We start from the raw sequence: 21,110 nt of genomic DNA on the forward strand, positions 1-21,110 counted from the left end.
GTGAGCTGCCATGTGGGTGCTGGGAATTGAACCCAGGTCCTTTGGAAGAGCAGACAGTTCTCCTAACCACCGAGTCATCTCTCCAGCCCTTTGAACAGTTTTAAGCCTTTGTTTTCCCTCACCTGCTTTCTGTCCTTTTCTCCTTCTTTGTTTTCTGAGATGGACAGTTCCCTTGCAGCTCAGTCTGGCACTTATGTGGATCTTTCTGCCTTAGCATCTTGAGTGCTAGGATTGTGGGTATCATCTCTCAGCCTTCAAGTCTGTTAATGGTATCTTAATGCAGCTGCCTTTCTCAACCTTTCTGGACATCTCTTCATTATACTCACTTCTCTGAGCATGTTTTCCTCCATTTTTGCCTCATTTTTTGAGGTTCTCTTTGTTCCATGTCTTTAGCTCAGTGAATTAAAAATGTTTTTGTAGGGCTGGAAACATGGCTCAGCAGTAAAGAACACTGGCTGCTCTTGCAGAGGACTGAGTTCAATTCCCAGCACCCAGATGGCAGCTGACAACTGTAATTCCAGGTTCAGGAGACCTGGCACCCTCACAAAGACATACATGACATACATGCAGATAAGACAGCAATGCACATAAATTTCTAAAAAAGTTTTTGTAGTGTTGGGCTCCCACATGCTTAGGCAGGTGCTCAACCACTGAGCCATGTCCCCAGGCCCTCACTGGGGGATTCTAGGTAGGGGCTCTACCACTGAGCCACACCCCCAGCCCCTCACTGGAGGATTCTAGGCAGGGATCTACCACTGAGCCGCATCCCCAGCACTTTACTGGTAGTAAGCAAGCCCTGTGCCACTGAGTCACAGGCTCAACTCCTCACTGGTAGATTCTAGGCAAGAGTTCTACCACACAGCCCTTAACAATTGGCCATTTGCTCCTCTTTTCCCTGCTTCTGTCCTTTCCCATATTTTCCTGAACCTCCCTGTAGCATTTTTCTCAGTCTTTCTGCCTACTCTCTGGTCCCCAAACAAATTCTAAGTCCTTCTACCCTAACCCCACCTGGGCATTGGGGGAAGGGGGACTGACCCAGCCCCCACACCCACACAGGTCAGGCTGTCTGTTTTGTTAATAGTTAACCTAACCTCTATCTAAAATACACAGCAGCTAGGCTGGGGGTGACTCCTCTGACCCCCACCCACCAGCTGCTCTTAAAGAACCAGGTGCCTTGCACAGCTGTGAGCCCTGCCTGGAGCAGAGCATCCAGGTGTGAGGAGGCCTCCATCCATCTGAGGGTTTAGACGGAGGGTGACAGATCCAGTGCTGGAGCCTGCAGCCCTCCATCACTCAGGGCGACTTTAAAGGAGGGCGCCCGGGATCCGGCACCACCCGCTGCTGCTTATCACCAGGTGTATTTAATCAAGGGTGGTTTTCCTAGCCCTGCCCTGAACCCAGGCTCCCGACGTTGCCCGAGTGCTCACCACTGGGGTGGAGGGAAGGGAACTCAGTCCTGTAGATCCTGAGGGTGACGTGTTTTGAGGGGAATGCGGGAGCACTCAAGCAATGAGGGTTCTTCACGCTCAGGTGAGGAGAAGCTAGGAGGGAGGTCAGAAGCACCCTTGGGTCTCAAAGCGGAGAGCTACATGCACAGCGGCAGGACACAACTCTGCCCTGACTCTCACTGCACAGCTACGGTCCCTTTGGCTCAGCATTCCAAACCTTCCCGGAATCTCCATCTCGGTGAGGAACGGGGCACAGCTCCTGGGGCCGCCCCCTTCTTTTAAGCTTGCCTAGGGCCCGGACCCCGCCCCATGACGTCAGCCAGCAGGAAATCCTGGTTAATGATCAGTCACCCAGGACAGGTGCGGGGCAAGGCCGCACACACATCAGAAGCCGCCGCGGTGGGTGGGAGCCTTTTATTTAGCTCCTGGGTGTTTTAGTAAGGCCACTACTGTCCCCAGATGGACATGGGCCTACTTCAGGCTTCTCAGGTGTGTCTAACACTCAGGCACCATCTGAAGCAAGGAACCATCACTCTGCTTCCATGTGTCCTGTTTATCCAGGAAAGTAAAACTTACTCTTTCCGTGGGCAGTTCCTCTAGAAATACACCTTCAAGTAACCTGCCTCCAGGAAGCCTCCCACACTTCCTTTCCCTCCTCTGACGTCTCCACACGTGGAAAGTACGAGCCAGCTGCAGCGCAGACCTATTCCCCGCATGCCTGTGGTCCCCATGCAGGAGGCAAACCCTGTTAGAATCTCAGTTCCATCGTCTACAAAACCAGCCTTGACTACACCTTTTAATCGGAGCATCGCAAATGTACACTACAAAAAGCCACTTGCTGGACAAAGGGCGCCACCTGGTGGTCACAACTCAGAAGTCCACTCTCGCAGAACACGTCCAGTCCCGAAGGGGGCGCAGCATTTCACAAAACTAAAGGGACCAAGAAGGGAAAAGAAAAAAACCAACCCATCTTTCGGTTTATTGAAGGAGGAAAAGGAGTTGGGGGCAATAAAATGCTTTTGCTTCGTTTATAAAGAGCGAGTTCTCAGGAGGTCCCTTCTCAAGGACAAGGGGGGTACCTCTCTCCCAACTACCAACAGCAGGAAAGCCAAGCCAAGAAAGGAGAAGGAAATTGGGGGGGCCCAGAACTCCAAACACCCGCTCTGATAGGAGCCACAAGCTCTCTCCCCCCACCCACAACGTATCTACCCCAAGGGACTCATCTGGGCAGAGGAAGAGGGTATTATACACAGGTCAGGGTTACTGGGTTGGGAGGGTGGGGAATAATTTATCCGCAGCTGCGGTGGGCGGTCAAGGGGGAGGGGAAAGTAGCCTGGTTGGCAGCGGCGGCCTAGGGGTCCCTTTCTTTCTTGACCTTGATGTCTCCAGCAAGGATTGTAGCGATCTCACCCTGCATGAAGGCCCAGGGGACAGAGGAACCCACCAGTGGACATTTGTCTCCGCTGGGGCAGTACACCTCTCCAGCGGGGCCCTGTGCCTTGATGAACTCCCGGGAGCAAGGAAAGCAGAACTTGTGTCCGGGTACCGAGGGACACTGCACGAAGTGGGTGTCTTCCAGCCTCTCTCTGCACAGGGTGCAGCACAAGGGGGCTCCGGGGGTCGCCCCTGGGCCGCTCCCACCCCCGCTGACAGCTTCAGCCCCGGCTGTGGGGCTGACTTCTGCCTCTCCATTGCGTGCCACCAGGCGATGCTGGGTCGGCGGCTGGGTAGTGGAGGAAGCGGCTGGGCTGGCGCCCCCTGCGCGCACAGGGCCTCCACCCCCACCAGGGTCCTTGGGTGAGTGGCCCAGGGCCTCCGCCACGTTCTTGAGGGCAGCAATGGGTGAGGGTACACCGGGGGTCTCTGTGGAGTACGGACCACCCGGCGCTACCCAGTGCCGCTGCTGCTGCTCCTCTGTGGTCATCTTCCCAGCTGTCTCGCCCTCGGGCTCAGGGGATGCCTTGCGACGGCGTGGCGTGGGCACCAGGTTCCGGGATGGGGCTCGCGGCGGCGGACCACACAGGGCGGCGGGGGCCGGTTCCGGGTACTGCTGGGGCAGAGCCTCCGCGGGAGCAGGCTCTCGAAAGCTTCGGACCCCGTCGGTAAGCAGCTCTCCCAACTGGCGCCATTCCCCTGAGCCGTGGCGGCGTTCGTATTCGAGGTACTTGAAGCCCGAGGAGGCCAGGGCCTTCCCCGGCTCTCGAAGAGCATCATGAAACATCTGGCGAGCCACTGCAAGGACCCCCGCGTACACATTGCCAGAGCCACAGGGGTATTCGGTGAAGAGCTTCAGCTCGAACTCATAGCCAGGAGGGCGGGCGGTGGCATCAAAGGCAAACACCCTCCCCACCAGCCCGTGGTCCTTCTTGAAGCGGACATTGAAGGGAGCACAGGCGGAGAGCGCCAGTAGCTGCTCCCGCACAGCCTTGGGACGCCCATGCCACTCCTCCGCCCGGCCCCGCATGGCTTCGTTCAGTTCTGCCAAACAGTCCGCATTCCTCTGCTGCTTCTCTTTCTCGAAATCGGAGCCGAAAAGTGGACGAGCAGGGCTTAAGCCAGGTGCCAGCGTCAGGGCTCGGCCTCCGAGGCCAGACACTGCAGCTGCCAGCAGCCCGGGGGGCATCAAACTGGGGATAGAGCCAAGCAAAGCCCTGCGTGCCCCTTCCGCCACGGCCTCCTCGCGGCCCAGCCCGTTGGCCAGACGGGACCCCAGGGTGTACTCCAAAGCCGGCGAGGGCAGCGCCAGGCGGCTGGATGAAGTGGCCCTGTCATAGCGGTCCGGACCTGAGACGCTGCCTCCGGTCCCCGATGGCTGCGCCTGGGCCTGCGGGGGTGGCAGCTGGGAGCTCTGGGAGCCCGTGGAGGCCAGGTCCTTGGAGGTCGGGTGCTTGAGAGCCGGGGGTCCCGGGGAGCGGCCCTCGGGGAGCACGTGGCTGCGCTTGAGCTGGCGGGCGGCGTCGATGAGCAGCTCGATGCGGTCCGCGCCCTCGAAATTCACGCACCCGCGGCAAACGGCCTCGCTGAAGTCCCACACCATGGCCCACGGCATCTTGGGCAGGTCGCACAGGTAGCACCACTGGCGGCGGGACGCTTGCACGGACGCCATGGCGCCCCCCGGAGCGCCACCAGGTGCCCCCGCTGTGCACCCGCCGCCCACGTTCGCTCCGCCGTGCCCGGGGACGGGCGCGCGAGCCACTCAGTCTGGCCTCCGGCTCGGCCTCCCCGCCGGATTCAGGCCCGGCCCCCCTTCCCCGCCCCCTAGGCCCTCAGCCTTTTTTTTTTTTTTTTCTCACTCCCGCCTCCCGTGGAAAATGCAAGCCACGAGCACGCACGTCGGCGCCCCCGTCCGGTCCGCGCAGTGAGCCAAGATGCACTGCTCCAGCTCCTCGATGGGCCTCGGGCGCCGCCGCCCCGGGCTCCCGCCGCTCGTGCCGTCGCCGACGCCGCTGCAACGGCCGCCTTCGCCTCCACCTCCTTCTTCTGCCCCAGAGGCCGCTTCGCAGGGAAAGTTACATAACGCGCGGGCAAAGCCTTGTGGGAAATGTAGTCCCGTCGGGGTTGCTTCTTAAAGGGGACTAGGCAGAAAGCAGTGGCTGCAAGAGAGGGTGCGTGCTGGTCTCTGGGTGCTTAACACTCACTGTGTTTCGCTTAGAAGCCGGGGTTAGCATCCAGGGTCCAGGGAATGGATAATGGATTCAGAAATGCTTGGAGCGGACAAGTTGCTGGGCATGCAATTTTATTTTATTTTATTTGAGACTTGGATTTATTCTTTACCTTAGGCTGGCCTGGAAGGCTAGCCTGTGTAGCCTAGAATGGCTTCAAGCTCGCGGCAGTCTTCCTGCTTCAGCCTCCTTAGTGCTGGGGCTACAGGACTATGACTCCAAACCCAGGACCCAGAACGCAGTTTCTGCTCTGATTTGCTGAGCGGTTTTAGAAAAGAAAAAAAAAAACCTTGCCCTCTCTGAGGATCCCGCCCCTTCGAGACGGGCCAATGACGGGTTAGAAAGGCTGCAGCTTTCTGAGATGGGGCGGAGAGGTTCTGATTGGACGGCTTCAAGAGGATGGTATCAAGAGGATGGTATCAAGAGGACTGTCTACTTAGCACTTTGTCCTCCCCCAGAGTTTAGCCTCAAGGCCAGTCCCCAGGGAGAGGATGAGACGGTGAAAGCTTCCGAGCCAGGCGCCTGCCTTAGTTTCCTCTTCTGTTAAAGGGAGTTCACCGAGCGCCTTCCAATTCTGCTCCAGCTGTGCACGCGCTTTGGTCTCCAAAGGGTTACACAGTTGGCTTCTTGGCGCTTCCCAATAGCACTACATTTCCCAAAATGCTCTGCGAGATGGACGAATTGACGCACTTCCTCTGCCTGGAAGCTTGAGGGAGGCCTTCCCGATTCTTGCTCTCCCCACCCCCTTTCTTTCCCTTCTTTGCTAGCAGGGCTTTTTTTGTTTTGTTTTGCGCTGTGGCGCAGAACGGTTCCCTTATTGCTCTCGTATTTGGAATGAGAGACCCAAGAGGAGGTTTCTGGGGAGGGCAACACCAGATCCTCAAGTGCCTAATGACCTGGTGGGCCCAGTGTGGCTCTGGGCACCCCATGTTTTCTCTCGCAGATTTGGGGGGTGGGAGTAGGGGTGAAGGGAGAAGCGATGTATGTGTCCTAGCTCCGTCAGCCCTTTCCCTTCACTGGGCCTGGGTTTCCGCTGGTGTTTGAAAAAAAAAAACAAGTCTTGTCAGTTTGCATTCAATGGAGGCTGCCTGCTTTCTCACCCTCACCCCAGGATTGTCACAGCAGCTCTGGCTTTCTATTTCAGCGTCACAATTTTACCTACCACCTGCATTACTATTTTAACGCTTTTCTCCTTTAAACAAATTGCCTATTTTTGTCGTTTCCTGGGAGATACTATGTTCACAACCATTGGTACTACTGTTTATTTACTTTCTCTTGCTTATTCTTGGTGCTGGGACGGAATCCAGGGCCTTAGCGCTCTTCCACGGAGCTGTACTACTAGCCTGCATTTTTTGTTTTGAGACGGGGTCTTACTACTGAGGCTGGCTGGTGTGAGGCCCTGGATCCTCCTGCCATAACCTCCTGAGATGTATTTAAAAATACATCTCCATGCCTGGCTCTATTTTTTTCTTTCTTTCTTTTAAAGATAGGTCTCACTCTGAAGCATTCGTGGCAATCCTCCAGTGTCAGCCTCCTTAGTAATGGAATTGCAAGTGTAATCCATGATCCCCTGCTGAAAGTTTTTAAAATTGTAAAGGTGTATTTCCTGCACACTTCTTGGGAGTCTGACCCTCGGGCAGCTGTCTTGTCTTTGCCTAAATCAACCACCTAGGTTGCTTTATGAACTACTCTCTTTAACACAGCACCGCATGATCCCTAGCCTTTAGTTCGTAACATTCTTTGGGGACTTTTTTTCTCTGATACAGGGTCTCGTTATGCCGCCTGCCTCCCTCGTGTAGCTGGGGTTACAACCACCTTCAGTCTGGGCTTCTACACTAGAATTAAAGCTTTTAGAGTAGTTAGAAAAAAGAAATACCCACCCTCCTCAAATTCAGGAGGCGTGTCCTCTGGGAGGGTGTGGCCTACCATGGGAGGGGTGGAGCAGTGCTGGATTCCCAAGGCCTGTCTCGGAGCCTCAAGTTAATTGTATGAAAATAAGTTTATTGACATCTTGTCAGCACTGAGGAGAAAAGGGGGGGAGGGTGTCTGAGCTCTGGAGGTCAGACACGCCACGCAGCAACGGGAGGCACAGGACCCCGTTATACTTCCCCAGTCAGAATTCTGCCTCCCTTTCCCTAGAGTCCTCCACCTTCTACGTTCTCATTTGTCAAGCAACTCCCACCCCTTCCAAAGGATTTCGGGCTGGGGGAGTGGGGCGTGTTGCTTCTCTTCAAGTCAAGAACAGCAATGATTGGGCGAAGGGGCATGTCGCAGAGCCAGGAGGCCCCCCTCCCACCCCACCAAGGGTAATACAGTAACATAAAATTGATGGCTTAGAAGTTGGGGTTACAGGAGGCAGTCGGGCAGACACCGCCTATCCGAGAGAGGGGCTGAGGGAGTCCACCCGGGCACTCACCCAGAGAAATCAGGCACTAACTAGCACAGGGAGTGGGGCGCTCACTCCCCTAGAGCAGGAAGCCCGGGTGCAGCAGGGTTGGGCAAAGAGCATCTTCCTCCTCGACTGCGCCAAGCTGGGAGCGGGGTTGCAGGCAGGAGCATAGACGGGAGTAGGTTTCACGGAGACTTCCAGCGGCCCCGCCTTTTCCGAGAAGGGAAACCTTTCCTCCTCTTGTGTGGAGGTGAGTCGTGGAGGGGAAGTGGTGGGGCTGAGGGGGGCTTGGGTACCCCTTCCTCACTCCTAGGGGCCATGATCACTCCCCTAGCTGCCACTACGGCCCCATCCACGACAGCAGCCACCACGGATACAGGCTCTGCGGTGATCTCCACCTTGGGGGCAGGTGATGGCAGGGCCGGCTTGGGAGGCGGGGGCGGGGGTGGGGGCGGGGGCGGAGGCAGAGGCTCAGCGGGGGTTCCTGGCAGAAGGGGTAACAGGGCGCTGAGGGCCTCGCTCAGTTTGGCCAGTCCCTGCCGAAGGGTGCCAGCCAGCTCCCTGATGGCATTGGCAGTCTCCTGCTGAGCCCGCAGGAAGTCCAGGGACTGTTCCGGGGCTGATGAGGTGGGTGGCGGCGGCGGAGGAGGAGGAGGAGGAGGAGGGCTAGGGCATGATGGTGCCACTTGGGCCAGCGGCGTGGGTGGCGGTGGAGGAGCAGGGAGTGGAGACAAGGCCAGGCGGGGCAGCTGGACAGGCTGCATGGCTGCAGGGGACGGGGCCTCACGCTCCTTGGCTTCCTGGGGATTGCACGGGGGCCGGGCCCAGGACTCTGGGCTGCTGGAGGCTCCCTTGCTCTGCACTGGGGCATCTGTAAGAAGAGAGACCTTGGGTAAGTTATAATGAGCCTGTAAGGTTTCAATTCCAGTTTTTGGCTTCCTGGCCCCAGAGCAACCTCTCAGTTCCTTCCTTCTTCAGTGAATGGGGCTATGTGGTACAGGCTATCCTGCAACTCCTGATCCTCCCCCGTCAGTTTCTAAGTGCTGGTAATACATGGGCACTGCCACACCTGGCTAGAGTCAGGCTTTCCAAGGGTCACACCCTCCAGGCACACTGGCACATGCCTGTTAACCCCGGTACTTAGGAAGCCAAGGCAGGAGATGGAGAAGTTGAAAGCCTGCACTTACTACACACCCAGGTTGAACTACATTAGACCATAGCAAAAAGAAGGGGGAAAAAACCCATAAGACCTCTTCCACATCAGCGCGCGCACGCACACACGCACACAAACACCCAAAAGCCAACCTAAGCTACAGAGAGAGACCCTGTCTCAAGCACATCAGGGAACACCCATGACATCATCCTTGGATGCAGAGGAGTCAGGAGTCGATGCATTAAACCTGGTGGCCAGCTTTAGTGGACAAAAGCCTTGAAAGCCTTACTGACCTCTAGGTAGCAAGAGTATCTGCACACTCATCCCTACCCCTCAGCTGGAGTCCCTGGAGGAGGGAGTGGCTGGCCCAGGGGTCAGACTTGCAGAGTTCTCTCCAGCCAAGATGGCGAGATTTCCTAGTTCCATCCCAGCCTGCTTGGCCTTTAGGACCTTCACTCAGCTGAGACCTCATTCACATTCTTGGACCATGTCCTGGGTGAGCTGAACCTCTTCCCTGAGTTCAAGCAGCTCTCAAGTGTCGGGGTGGGGGTGGAGCAGTGGCCACTGTCTGTGCATTGTCTAATGACACCTCAAACTCACTCCAGGACTGAGCTCTTGATCCCAGAAGGCACCAGTTCCATGCTTCCAATTTCTGGGGCTAAAATAACTCCTTTATTCCCCATTCTTCTCCTACCCCAGAGCTGGACCACAGTTTTATTCAAATTATGTATGTGCTCTATCATTACGTCACAACTGAACTCCTTCTATTATTCTCTCTGTGTGGGGTGGGGGGGAGAGGAAGCATGAACACGTATGCACATGTATGTGGACTGACCAGAAGTTTGCTGATTTGGTGTGGCTGGCTAGCCAACGTCCCTTAGGGGCCTCCTGTCTTCCCCTCTTCCGTGCTGGGATTTCACACATGGGAACTTATACCACCGAGCTTTTGAGCCTGGGTTCTTGGGATTGAATTCAGGACTTCCTACTTCCATGGCAAGCATTATTACCAACTGAGCACTCTCTCTCTCTCTCTCTCTCTCCAGCCCTAGGGTTTGTTTTTGGCTTTTTTCGAGACACGGTTTCTCTGTGTAGCCTTGGCTGTCTTACACTTGCTCTGTAGATCAGAGCTGGCCTCCAACTCTCAGAGATCTGCCTGCCTCTGCCTCCCTGAGTTCAGGGACATGTACCACCGTGCCCAGCTAATTTTTTAAGATTTAAGTTTAATTCTATATATGTGTGTGCCTGTGTGGGTATGTGCAGGTGGGGTGGAAGCTCTGGAGGCCAGAGGCCGCTGGGGCTGGTGTGCCAGGTGGTTGTGAGCCCACAAGCATGGGTGCTGGGAACTGAACTTGGGTCCTCTGCAAACAGTACTCTCTCCGATTTTGAGACAGGGTTTCTCTGTGTAGCCCTGGCTAGCCTTGTTCTGTATACCAGGCTAGCCTTGAACTAAGAGATCCACCTGTCTCTGCCTCCTGAATGCTGAGATTAAAGGCATCTACCCCCATGCCCTGCTCAGAACACACTCTTAAGTGCTGAGCCATCTCTCCAGCTCCCCTGCTTTGAAACAGGGTTTTGCTAAACTGTCCAGACTGACCCTGCTACCTGAGCCTCCTTAGGAGCTGAGATCACAGGCCGGCACTGCCACAGCTGGCTCCTTGACCTTACTGAAGGCACTATCCTGATGCAGATGCTCTTCCACATAAACCTGATTAAATCCAACACCCAATCTAGAAGCTTCTCTCTGACGCCACAGCCCTGGCCTTCTCCAAACCCCTGAACTCCCTTTCCTCATCTAGCACATGCTCAGTCCCTTCACCATCATCAGCTTTGTGGGGTCCCACCAAAATGTGGCCAGATGCCAGGAAGCCACCAAGGCACAAGTGACTGTGCTGTCTGCTTCCTCTTACACAAAGTGTCTAGAGCATGCTGACAGATGCAAACAGTGATCAATGGCTGCCTAGGCTTCTGGGGCAGTTGGTGTGGTGGCCTCCAGGCCTGTAGACTCTAGTGCTTCCTCCTCAAGGAGACATTCCTTAGCTGTTTTTTCAAGTGGCTGCCAGTCCCTCCCTCAGCTCTGCCTTCACCCCTCAGTGATTTCTCGGAGCACTCATTCCCCTGGGCATTCAATCCATGTTTGTTGTCTAATCATTCTAGGTGAGCTCTACCAGCTAAGGCTTCCTTGTGCTCACAGCTGTTTTCCCAGCCCAAGGATGGGACTCCAGGCCTCATACAGCCTGGCAGGTGTGTACCCCTGAGCTATACCCCCAGCCCCTCACTGGGGCGTTCTAGGCAGGGGCTTTACCACTGAGCTACTGGCCCAGCCCTTTTTTTTTCCCATTTGCTGTTTTATTTTGTGTGTGTTGTTATTACTTGTGTTTATAGGGGTTTGGGCACACATGCCATGTTGTGCATGTAGAGGTCACAGAACAACTTGTCTCTGCCCATCATGTCAGTCCCAGGGATTGAACTCCCAATTGTCACCCTTAGTGGCAAGCACCTTCCCCTACTAAGCCTTCCTTTTAAGTTTTTTTTGGGGGAGGTGTCTTTTGTTGTTGCTATTTTTTCAAGACAGGGTTTTCTCTGTGTATCCTGGCTGTCCTGGAACTCAACTCTATAGACCAGGCTGGCCTCAAACTCAGAGATCCTCCTGCCTCAGCCTCTGAGTGTTAGGATTAAAGGTGTCTGTAACTACACCTAGCTTTTTTCTGGGGGGGGGGTGTTTTTTGTGTTGGGGGGACAGGATCTTATCTGTAGTTCCGGGTAGCCTGGAACTCACTATATTGAACAGCCAGCCTCAGGCTTGGGATGATTCTCCTGTGTCTGCCTCCTGAGTTCTGGAACTCTGAGTATGTGCCACCATGCCTGACTGTCATAGCCTTCAAACGCTATGTCAGAAATAGGTGATCCTTAGTTCAGTGCCAACAAAGACCCAAGCAAGCTGCTCGCAGCTGCTCAGGACCATGCCCTGCTTCTCTGATTATAGCAACTTCACTCTGTAAATTTTACACAGTATTAAGTGGCTAGGTAAGCCAGGTGCTGTGGCACAGGCCTTTAATCCCAGTACTCCAGAGTCAGAGGCAGGCTGATCTCTGAGTTCAAGGCCAGCCTGTCTACAAAGTGAGTTCCAGGACAGTCAGGGTTACATACATAGAGTGACCGTGTGTGTGTGTGTGTGTGTGTGTGTGTGTGTGTGTGAGAGAGAGAGAGAGAGAGAGAGAGAGAGAGAGCGCGCATTGGTTAAGGGTATTTTACCTCAGGGCCTTTACGATGTAGTTTTTTCTAACTGCAACATTCTTTCCTCAGATATCCACTAGGCTCAACTTCTGAATTCAAGTCACTGCTTGATTTCATGACCTCCAAGAAGCCCTCCTATCATTACAGCATGACTTTTAACTGCTTTTGGGCACAGGGTCTCTATGCAGCCCAGGCTATCCTCAAACTCTCTTCTCAGCCCCGAGTGCTGGGATTTCAGTGTGACCCACCACTGCGTGGCTTGACACCCTCTCAGCAGAATTCTCTGTTAATAGTTATCACTTATTGGCATTTCGTATAGTGTTGACTCTTTATGGTATGTATCCCCAAATACATCAGTTCTCTGAAGGGAAAGGAATCTGTCTTGTCCTCCACTGTATCAAGAGTCCACCCCAGGAAGAGCTCTCATTAAACAGTGATTGTGATGGGCAGGTATGGCAGCAAGCCTGTTAATGCCAGTCTTGGAAGGTGGAGGAGCTGGCTAGTGGGTCTAGCCCCATCAGTGAGCTCTGGGTTTGATTGACTGAGCCTGCTCAGGACACATCAACTTTAGACCACCACATACATGCAAACATGCATTCCTACACACATGCAGACAACATATGAACATAGAACAAACTTGTTATCATGGCTCTCAATTCACAGGAAGAGATTTGGTTCAAACTGAGAACACAGGCTGGCTTTCTGGCAGTTTCCTCTCTCCCACATGCCCTCTGTGTGAGTTCCAAGTCCTGAGTTGGTACTTGCATTCTGTCACATCCGTTAACTCCCCAGTTGTTAACGGGCAAAAACTGCACGAAGACTAGAGGCTGGGCATAAGATACCGTTCAACATCTCACCGCCTACCAGCTGTGTGACCTCAGGTAGGGAGATGAACCTTTCTCAACTGCTTAGCAAAGGGGCCAGTGAGCTGGCTCAGTGTGTAGAGATGCTTGCTGTGTAAACTGACTTCAATCCAGAGACCCCACAGTGGAAAAGAGATTTCTGAAAGCTGGCCCATGATCTCTACCCCCACACTCATGTGTGCATGTACACACAAGTAAAGACTTGAGACGTTAATGAGAAGGACTGTTGGGCATGGTGGCACAGCTCTTGAATCCCAGCACTCAGGAAGCAGAGGCAAGTGAATCTCTTGACAGTCTGATCTACAGAGGACAGCCACGGCTACACAGAGAAACCCTGTCTCAAAAAACTAAGAGAGAGAGAGAAGCTGCCTAGTGTGATCATGCCTGTGCCCTCCCTTTCTCAATGGCTCCCCAGAGCACATCTCTTTCCCCCATGTACCCAGTTTTTTGAGACTGGCTCTCACACAGCCCAGACTGGCCAAGGTAAACCCTGAACTCCTGATCCTCCTGCCTCCACCTCACTTAGTGCTGGGATTGGGGCATGTACTGCCATACAAGGATCATACACGCCAAGACCAAATGTGGTCTGGCTTCTATTGATCTCGCTGATCTCATCTAAATGATGATGGTGGTGATAGGAAATGTCTTTTGTGTAATCTTTCTGTTTCTAACCCATCCTCAAACCCTCAAACTTCCTTCAGCTTTCCAACCGGGCCAGGCTATCCTGTCTCCGTGCTGCTGCACAGGCCTTTCCTCCCATTAGGACGACTTTCCGAGCTCTTTTTCCACACTTTTTGTGTGTCAGCTCTGACATCATCTTCTCCCATCAGCCCTCCTCTTACACTCCCGAGCCTGGGTGAGGTATATGCCTCTGGCTCACTCAGGCCCTGGGTTCCCCTGCTTTATGCCTGTCACCTTGAGCCACTCTTTTCTCCACCAGGGAACGGTGTCAATCATTGGTTTGTGTCTGCACAGGGCAGGCGTTTGAGGAAGAAAGTGGCCTAGAGACCATGGCTCAGTGACTATTGTGCTTAGCTAGCATGCACAGTGTATGGATTCCACCCCCAGCACTGCATAAAGCCAGGCATGGTTCTATGTACATTCTTGCAATCTGAGGACTAGAGAGGTAGAGGCAGAAGGAGCATAAGATCAAGGTCAGCTTCAGGTATGATGGGAATTCAAGGCCAGCCCGGGGTACATGAGACAATCTCATGGGGGTAAAAAAATCCACAGTGAATGCTGAGCAGGAAGGAGGTCTCCACAGCAGCTCCTCAGACATGACCTTGAGGAAGTCACCAGGCCTCTCCAAGGCTTGGTTTACAGTGGCAAAGCAGTACGGACCACGCACTGTTGATGGTCACCTAACTCCACAGGCTGGCCATGCACTCAGGAGATGCCATAGCTAGAGATTTGCCTGTATCGCCTGACTTAAGTTTTCACAGAAACCCTGGAGGAAGAAACTTACTTTTTGGTTCTACTCTGCAGGAGAAGTGAGAGAACACTAACTGGTGGCCCTGTCCGGGGACAACGCGACTAACACACTAAATTCTGCATGGAGGTCTCCCCTCATCCCATCTCTCTCTCTATTTTCAGGGCTGGGAATGAACTCTCACCCCAACGCCTGCCCATGGCTCCCAGACTGGTCCTGAACTCACCCGGTAATCCAGGGCAGGCACTGAGCACCCCAGCCCTTGCCCCAGCCCTCCACAGTAGCTGGGAAAAAAGGCCACCACTTCCACGACTCCCCAGTTCCCCCGATCCCCACTGAAATCCCACCTGCCTGATGATAACATTCCAGCTATGGACCCTGAGCCAAGCCTCCTAGGACTGGTTCCATGCCTACCTCTGGCCATTACCAAGCAGCTTTGGAACCACCAGAAACAATGCGTTTTCTTTTCTCTTTTAAACTGTTATTTTGGGGAGGCAGGATCTTGCAGTGCTCGGAGTTGCCTCTACCTCGCTAAGCACACAGGCGACCGTTGAACTTCCTGGTGTTGAGATTACAATCATGTGCCACCACACACAGCTATCCAGTGTGGGGAGCTGACCTAGGAAACCCTGAAAGCTAGAAAAGACACTCTACCGACTGGGCATCCCCAGGCAGCGGTGTCTCCAGTAGCACAGGCTAGCCTTGAAGTCCCACTTCTGCCTTCAACTCCCAAGTCGTTTCCTTTCTCTGACCTTAAAGCCCCAGCTCTAAGATGGGAGCGGCAGCGCTCACCTAGGAGTTTTTAGCGAGAATGCCCTGAAGGACCTGGGCGTGAACTGCGCGCTGTGGGCTTCGGGAGTGTTTGCGGTTGTTGTGAAAAGCGCTGGCTTTGGGACTCACCTGCCCGTCGGTTCTGTCTGCGGTCTTCTGACAGCACATACCGCTGCGTACCGGAGGTCGGAACCTGAGGCTGGGACGAGGCGGCCGCCGGGGACTCCTCAGCCCCGGCGCCCGCCACACCCGGCCCTAGGATGGCGAAAATAGTCTCCTCCTCCGCGGAGAAGGCGTCCTCGGCGGCGGGCCCCGCGCCCTGCGTGGAGTGCGGCACGCGAGCCAGCTTCTCCTTGGTGCGGCGCTTGAAGTCATTCCAGCGCTTCTGGACCTCCTGGCCGGTGCGCTTCCAGCTGGTGATGCCGTTGATCTTGGTGGCGATGCTGTCCCAAACTCGCCGCCGCTCGGCCACGCTCACCCGACGGCTCTGCGCGCCGTAGAGCTGAGGGTAGTGGGCACGCACCTCCCGGATCAGGATCTGGTTCTCCTCGAAGGAGAAGCGCGGCTTGCGGAGCCGGGTGGTCTCCTCCGCTTCGCCCGGCGCCGCCGCCGCGGTCGCCGAGGCCATGGCGCCCCCAGACGCCACCGATCGGCTGCCTGGCGCATGGGGGGCGCCGGCTCTGCGGGCAAAGGGCGAACAGCGCTGGCGGGGGCTTGGTGTCCCCGTGTCGCCCCGACACGGGCTCCTCCGGTCTCCTGTACAAAAGTGGTGATGGGAGCGGCGAGGTGCTGAGTGCAATCAGAGGCGCTTCCTAGTAGTTGACACCCGCCCAGTTGCCCATCTTGTGCTTCACGCGGCCACCGAGTGCCTCGCGGAGTTGATGGGTATTAGGGGGACAGTCTGGAAGGATGGAGGGAAATGAGCAAAAGTGGAAGGGAAAAGGGTGTCACTGCAGGAGTTAGAAGAGAACGGGGGCGCAGAGGAACAGGACAGGGAAAGATAATCGGAGATGCCCCGGGGGTCGAACATGCATGAGTTTGGGAAGTGATGCCACCCGGGCAATGCAGCAGCCAGGGGGGGCTCAGATCAGAGGGGAGCGTTGGGAGGGGGGCTCCTAGGGCAGTGGATTCCCGTTCTAGGGTCCCTGAGAGAGGATGTCCAGGAATAAAGGTGAAATGGGGGCCTCTGGATAAGACCGTGAATTATCAAGGCTGAGGGTCTGCAGGGATTGTGGGGGTGCTGGGGTGGCCGGGAATGAAGGGGAGCTCTGGAGATAACGGGGGTCCGAGGTGAGAAGGAGACCCCCCGACGCTTTTGGGAACTCCAAAAGAGTGATGGAGCACAGAGGATGGGGACCCCAGTTGGGCCGCGGGGTCACTCACCGGCGCCACCGCAGCCCCTGCCTGGCGGTGGGTCAGGGCTTCGGCTTCTGCGGCCTCTTCCCTCCCCCCCGCCTCTCCCTCCCCCTCTGGGCCCCGCCCCCAGTAGCACCGAGCGCCAAGACGCATGCGCGCCGGGTGAACACGGTCTCCAGACTCTGACCGCCTGGGCTGCGTTCTCTGCGCCTAGCCGCTCAGCAAGGCGCAAGCGCAGAACTGCCCATCGCCTGGCTTCACCGAGATACGGCTGCGCAGCCGCACAACCAGCGCTAAACTAGATTCCAAGGGCTTCTGGTGCCCAATGGCGCATGTGCAAACTTACAGTGCGCATGCGGGTCGCTGGCATCTTGCCTGCGGTGGTACCCAGGACTAAACCCCAGTGCGGGCTCAGCAGAAGAAGGTGGTAGGGAGAACGCTAGAACCAGGCTGAATCTCCTCCTTTTGGGTAGTCCTCTGGCTTACTCTTCTCGCTGAACGAGGTCTTTCTTATTAGGGAAAAGGGAGGAAACGCTGGGGGAATAGAGCTTCGTTTCCATGACAACTGCGTGGGTGGGGACGGGGAGGTGTTAGGAAACCTCGCTGCCCACGCCTCATCACGCCCCTGCGCAGGATCGCTAGGAAACCTCCTACGGGTTGAGGCGGGGCACCCTGGAGCTATTCCCCGCCTATGCAGAGGCGGTAACCATAGCAACCCAACAACTTCCCAATCACGCCTGGGAGGGCCCCGGTCCACAATTTGACGTCATGGCTCGGAAAGGTAGTTCAAAGGCAGGAATTTGTTGGAGGAGGGTGGGCACGGCGATCCTGGCCTTGGCCCATTTTAATCAAAAGCGCAGAGCAGGAAGGAATCCAGAGCACCGCTTGGATGAACTGGATAGTCTGATAGCTGGACCACTGAGTTCAGCCTCATGAAAATCGTCAGGGCTAGCTGGTGAAGAATTTCAAAGTCATTGTGTAGCCGGCGCATCATCTGTCCTTCTGGTGCTCACTTACAAAGATTCTTTTTGAGGGCATTTTAGTAGTCTCCCAGGCTGGCACTGAGCTCGCAGCAGTAATCTCGCTGCAGCCTCCAGCGAGGCTAGGACAAGTATGTGTCGCCGCCACTTAAGGAAAAAGGTGACACGAGGCTGGGGAGAGGTTAAGCCCTCTCCCTCGAGGCCCGGGAGATCTCTGCACCCAATCGCAGGGCTCTTAGCCGTCCTTAGTTAGAGTACCACGTGGTGCACAGACACACAAGCAGGCAAAGCACTCACATACATTGAAAAGACTTTGGAGCTGCTTTGTTGTTGTTCTGAGACAGCATTTCTTTAGGTAGCCTTGGCTGTCCTGGAACTAGCTCTGTGAAAGACCAGGTTGGGCTCGCCTGCCTGCTGGGATTGACTAGAGAGGCAAACCGCATCAACTCCCGGCCTAACATCTTAGGGTTCCTGGTGTGTATCTGTTTGTGGGTGCTGGGGCCGTCGGTGCAAGAGGGCACCCCTGCCGTGGCTCCTCCTGCCTCTGGCTCCGCAGTGCTGAAATTCAAGGCGGGGCTCCACCACTACTCAATGCTGGCTTATACCTTTTTTTTTTTTTTTTTAACAGTTTTGTGCTGGGAAGCTGAAAGAGTAAGATTCAGACCTGGCAGTTCCTAGTCTCATAAGGCAGCAGGGGAACCCCCGGGTAATCAGAGCTGTAGAGCCCTAGGTTCACTCTCTAGTGAACAGGAAGGAAAAAAAGAAGAAAAACAAACAAACAAAACACAGACCTGGAGCCGGTCTCAGTGGCCTAATGGGTGAAAGCTACCTGCCACTAAGCGTGAGACCTGAGTTCAGTCCCAGGCCCCAGGGCATGGCAGTGAGAAAGTCAGCTCCCTTGAATTACCTGGTCCCACCCACACCCTCTTTTCTCGTTTGTTTTTCAAGACGGGGTTTCTCCGTGTAGCCCTGGCTGTTCCTGAAACTCATGCAGAACAGGCTGGCCTCAAACTCACAGAGATGCGTCTGCTTCTGCCTCCTGAGTTCTGGAATTCGTGCGTGCAGCACCACCTGGCCTTTCCACTGGTTTGTTTGTTTGTTTTTTAATTATTATTATTAAAAAAGAAAAAAATAAAAAGCAGTGTCTCGGTGGAAGCTGAGAAGTATTTGGGAACGTGTCCCCAGACAGACGCCCTGTGTGGGAAGACAATGAGGCAGGCCTGGGGTGCAGGTCTGGACTCCTTCCTGCTCCTCCAATGGTTCCCTGGGTTTTGCAAATGCAGCCTTCCAGTCCCCTCCTTCACTTCTGTCTCCCAAAGGCACAGCCTACCAAGTTGGCCAACCAAGTTAAAAGATTACAGGCACTAGGGTCTCAAAACTAACTCTAAAACTCTTTATTCACCAGCGTTCACAGCCCCATCCTCATAAAATTGCCAAGCCCGCCTGCTAAATAATGAACAACAAACTCAACTGGAGTTCTTCCTTGAGCCTAACAGTAAAATACAAACAGGCGCTGTTCTGACGGGGTCTCACTCTTTTGGCTGTGGGACACACACTGACCTAACACACTCAAGTAACAAGATGGTGGGTGTCAAACATCTCTCACAGGGTGGGGGGAGGGACCCATCAGTGATTGGGGTTTGGAGGCAGGAGTAGAGTGAAATGGGATTAACGCTGAAGCAGGGGGAGCGGTGGACTTCAGCACCCAAGGCAGGAGGCAGTCTGTGAAGTTACAAAGGTCTGGCAGGCTTCCCAGAGGGCCCTGACCCTCCTCTAGTTCAAGGAACTGAGGGCTGATATTGAATGGTCCACGGGGAAACCTGAGCCTGCAGATGCTGAAGAAGGTGAAGATAGATGGACGGCATCACAGTGCCAATATCAAGTTCTTGAGAGTGCCATTCTGGGCCAGTCTCTGGCACTGTCCCTGGGTTCTGAAGGCAGGCCTGTCAGAGCACAGAGCACACTGAATGCGATTCTACTTGGTGGGGAATCCAAGGATCCCCCCAGGGATCTTTTCGAGAAGCCGAGAAGTCAAAGAGGCCATCTTAGTGTCACCAGCAGGCCCTCACGATCCAAAGGAAGCCACCAAGAGGCGCGGTCCCTGGAGAAAGGCTCTCCCAGTATCAGGAATCTGAGACAAGTGGTCCCACCTGCCAGCACCTCCCTTTGTTTCATGATCCTGAAAGTAGAGAACACTGGGATCCAGGGACCCCCAGAGGACTGGGTGAGCAGAGGAGATGGAACTAGGGTCAGAGGCTAGGAGGGTTTTGGGGTGTAGGTGGTAGGTACCCGAAGGGTCTTACTTATCGCTTGACTTTGCGGCCAGCAGAGTTCCGTCCACTGCGACGGTAAAGGGACTTCTGGCTGCTGTTGAGCGGACAATACTTGAGCGTATGAGCCTGGTCCCCGGTGGCCCCGCACAAAGGACACACGTAGTGCCTGAGGATGGGGCACACCACCACACCCTCAGGGGTCTTCAGCTGGTGGGAGGCGTAGACATGGCGGGACTCTCCGTTGTGCTTGCAGAAGTTGCACAGGGCAGCCGGGTTTCCGGACAAGACCCCCAGGCCCTCCTCTCTCGTCTCCTCGGGCCTGGGGTTGAGTTTCTTGTCCCCCTCATCCCCCAGTCTCTGCCCCCAGCCTTGAATTAAACCCAGAAGCACCTGGCTCAGGTTAAAGTAGTCCCTCCACATATCAAAGGGTGGGAAGTCCATGACACCTCTCTGTGGCTGGTGGCTGTGGGCACTAGGGGGGGACTGGGGGGACAGGCCGTGAGGTCAGAGGGCAGGAGCGGCAGGAGCTCTGTGGAGCAGACAGGAGGCACACCCCCTTATAAATACTCCCCAGAGCCCACTCTGAGCAAAGGTGGAGCCTAGATTTAAAGAACCCACTTGCAGCCCAGGTCCTCGGTGGACTCCAGTCTCCCGGAGAGAACTGGAAGCAGCTATTTCCCAGGTTGCCCCTCCCCCAAGGCGCTCTGTGTTTTCTGGGAAGGACCTTCTAGTCCCTGGTCCTCAGGTTCCCTCCTGTTCAGTGCAGGGCTTCCCATGTGTCTGTTGATCTCCCTCAACTTCTACCTTTCCTCCCTCCCCCCTATTCCGCTCCTCCCTTTCTCTCTCACTTCCTTCTTCCTCCCCACCTCCCCTTTGGGTCATCCGGAACCTTATGACTTGACCTAATTTGTTTTTGTTTTTTGAGACTATGTAGCCCTGGCTTGCTCTGTAGACCAGGCTGGCCTCAAACTCACAGAACCCAGCTGCCTCTGCCTCCCAGATGCTCAGATTAAAGATGTGCCCACCATGTCCAGCTTACATATTTTTTCATTACGTTTATTTACATAATGGCGTGGGGCAGTGTGCCACAGCTTACCTGTGGAGTTTGGAAGACCTTACAGGAGGCAGGTCCTTCCTTCCCCCACGTGCATTCCAGGGACCAAGTTCAGGTTGTCGGGCACTTTGCCAGCTAAGCCATCTCACTGCCCTGATGTGGGTTTGTTGTCTGGTGTAGGGTTTGTTGTTGTTGTTTGTTTTTGTTTTTTGAAACAGTGTTATGTCTTGTTACATAGTCCATGACTCTGACTCTCCATCCTTCAATTACGGTACCTGGGAGCGGCCTTCGGCTGTGTTGTTTCAGTCCTGAGTGTGGGGAGACGACAAACACAGGGTTGGGTGTGAAGCTCAGGTGGGATGCCATATGAGCCTGGTACCATATACCCATCATGTCATCCCCACACTTGAGAGGATCGGAAGTTCAAGGCCAACCTCAGCTACCTGTAGCCAGTGAATTTGATTCAATAGGGGACGGAGATGGCTCAGCAGTTAAGAG

At 55.0% G+C, this 21,110-nt stretch overlaps 3 protein-coding genes and 1 long non-coding RNA gene across 6 annotated transcripts; 1 reads left to right on the top strand and 3 right to left on the bottom strand.

Annotated features, from left to right (window-relative positions):
- Window positions 1-2,396: 2,396 nt before the first annotated feature.
- On the bottom strand, window positions 2,397-4,954 carry Irf2bp1 (interferon regulatory factor 2 binding protein 1). The gene has a single exon (XM_021642202.2). The coding sequence runs from the start codon at window positions 4,552-4,554 to the stop codon at window positions 2,800-2,802; it is 1,755 nt and encodes a 584-aa protein (XP_021497877.1). The 5' UTR covers window positions 4,555-4,954; the 3' UTR covers window positions 2,397-2,799.
- Window positions 4,955-7,090: 2,136 nt separating this feature from the next.
- Mypop (Myb related transcription factor, partner of profilin) lies at window positions 7,091-16,426 on the bottom strand. 3 transcript variants are annotated; one of them, XM_021642131.2, is made up of 3 exons: window positions 16,333-16,426; window positions 15,079-15,850; window positions 7,091-8,370 (listed from the first exon to the last, which is right to left on the bottom strand). In XM_021642131.2, exons 2-3 carry the CDS (start codon window positions 15,575-15,577, stop codon window positions 7,685-7,687), a joined length of 1,185 nt encoding a protein of 394 aa, XP_021497806.1. In that variant the 5' UTR covers window positions 15,578-15,850; window positions 16,333-16,426; the 3' UTR covers window positions 7,091-7,684. The 3 variants fall into 3 exon arrangements, with proteins under 3 accessions (XP_021497806.1, XP_021497807.1, XP_060224829.1); XM_021642132.2 differs by having other exon boundaries at window positions 15,079-15,705; window positions 16,333-16,409; XM_060368846.1 differs by having other exon boundaries at window positions 8,144-8,386.
- LOC132648121 (uncharacterized) lies at window positions 7,635-12,262 on the top strand. The gene is made up of 3 exons (XR_009586506.1): window positions 7,635-7,749; window positions 10,807-10,893; window positions 11,956-12,262. It is a non-coding gene; the product is annotated as an uncharacterized LOC132648121 (long non-coding RNA).
- Window positions 16,427-18,351: 1,925 nt separating the features above from the next.
- Window positions 18,352-21,110, bottom strand: Nanos2 (nanos C2HC-type zinc finger 2). Its single transcript, XM_060368856.1, has one exon. The coding sequence runs from the start codon at window positions 19,997-19,999 to the stop codon at window positions 19,589-19,591; it is 411 nt and encodes a 136-aa protein (XP_060224839.1). The 5' UTR covers window positions 20,000-21,110; the 3' UTR covers window positions 18,352-19,588.

The sequence above is a fragment of the Meriones unguiculatus genome, chromosome 1, assembly GCF_030254825.1.
Source record: "Meriones unguiculatus strain TT.TT164.6M chromosome 1, Bangor_MerUng_6.1, whole genome shotgun sequence".
NCBI lineage: Eukaryota > Metazoa > Chordata > Mammalia > Rodentia > Muridae > Meriones > Meriones unguiculatus.

Excerpts from the sequence above, each read along its gene's own strand:
- Mypop (XM_021642131.2), bottom strand. The coding sequence starts at position 15,577 with ATGGCCTCGGCGACCGCGGCGGCGGCGCCGGGCGAAGCGGAGGAGACC. Across the intron at positions 8,371-15,078 it reads CAGACAGAACCGACGGGCAG|ATGCCCCAGTGCAGAGCAAG; the intron begins GTGAGTCCCAAA and ends CTCTTCTTACAG.
- Irf2bp1 (XM_021642202.2), bottom strand. The coding sequence starts at position 4,554 with ATGGCGTCCGTGCAAGCGTCCCGCCGCCAGTGGTGCTACCTGTGCGAC.
- Nanos2 (XM_060368856.1), bottom strand. The coding sequence starts at position 19,999 with ATGGACTTCCCACCCTTTGATATGTGGAGGGACTACTTTAACCTGAGC.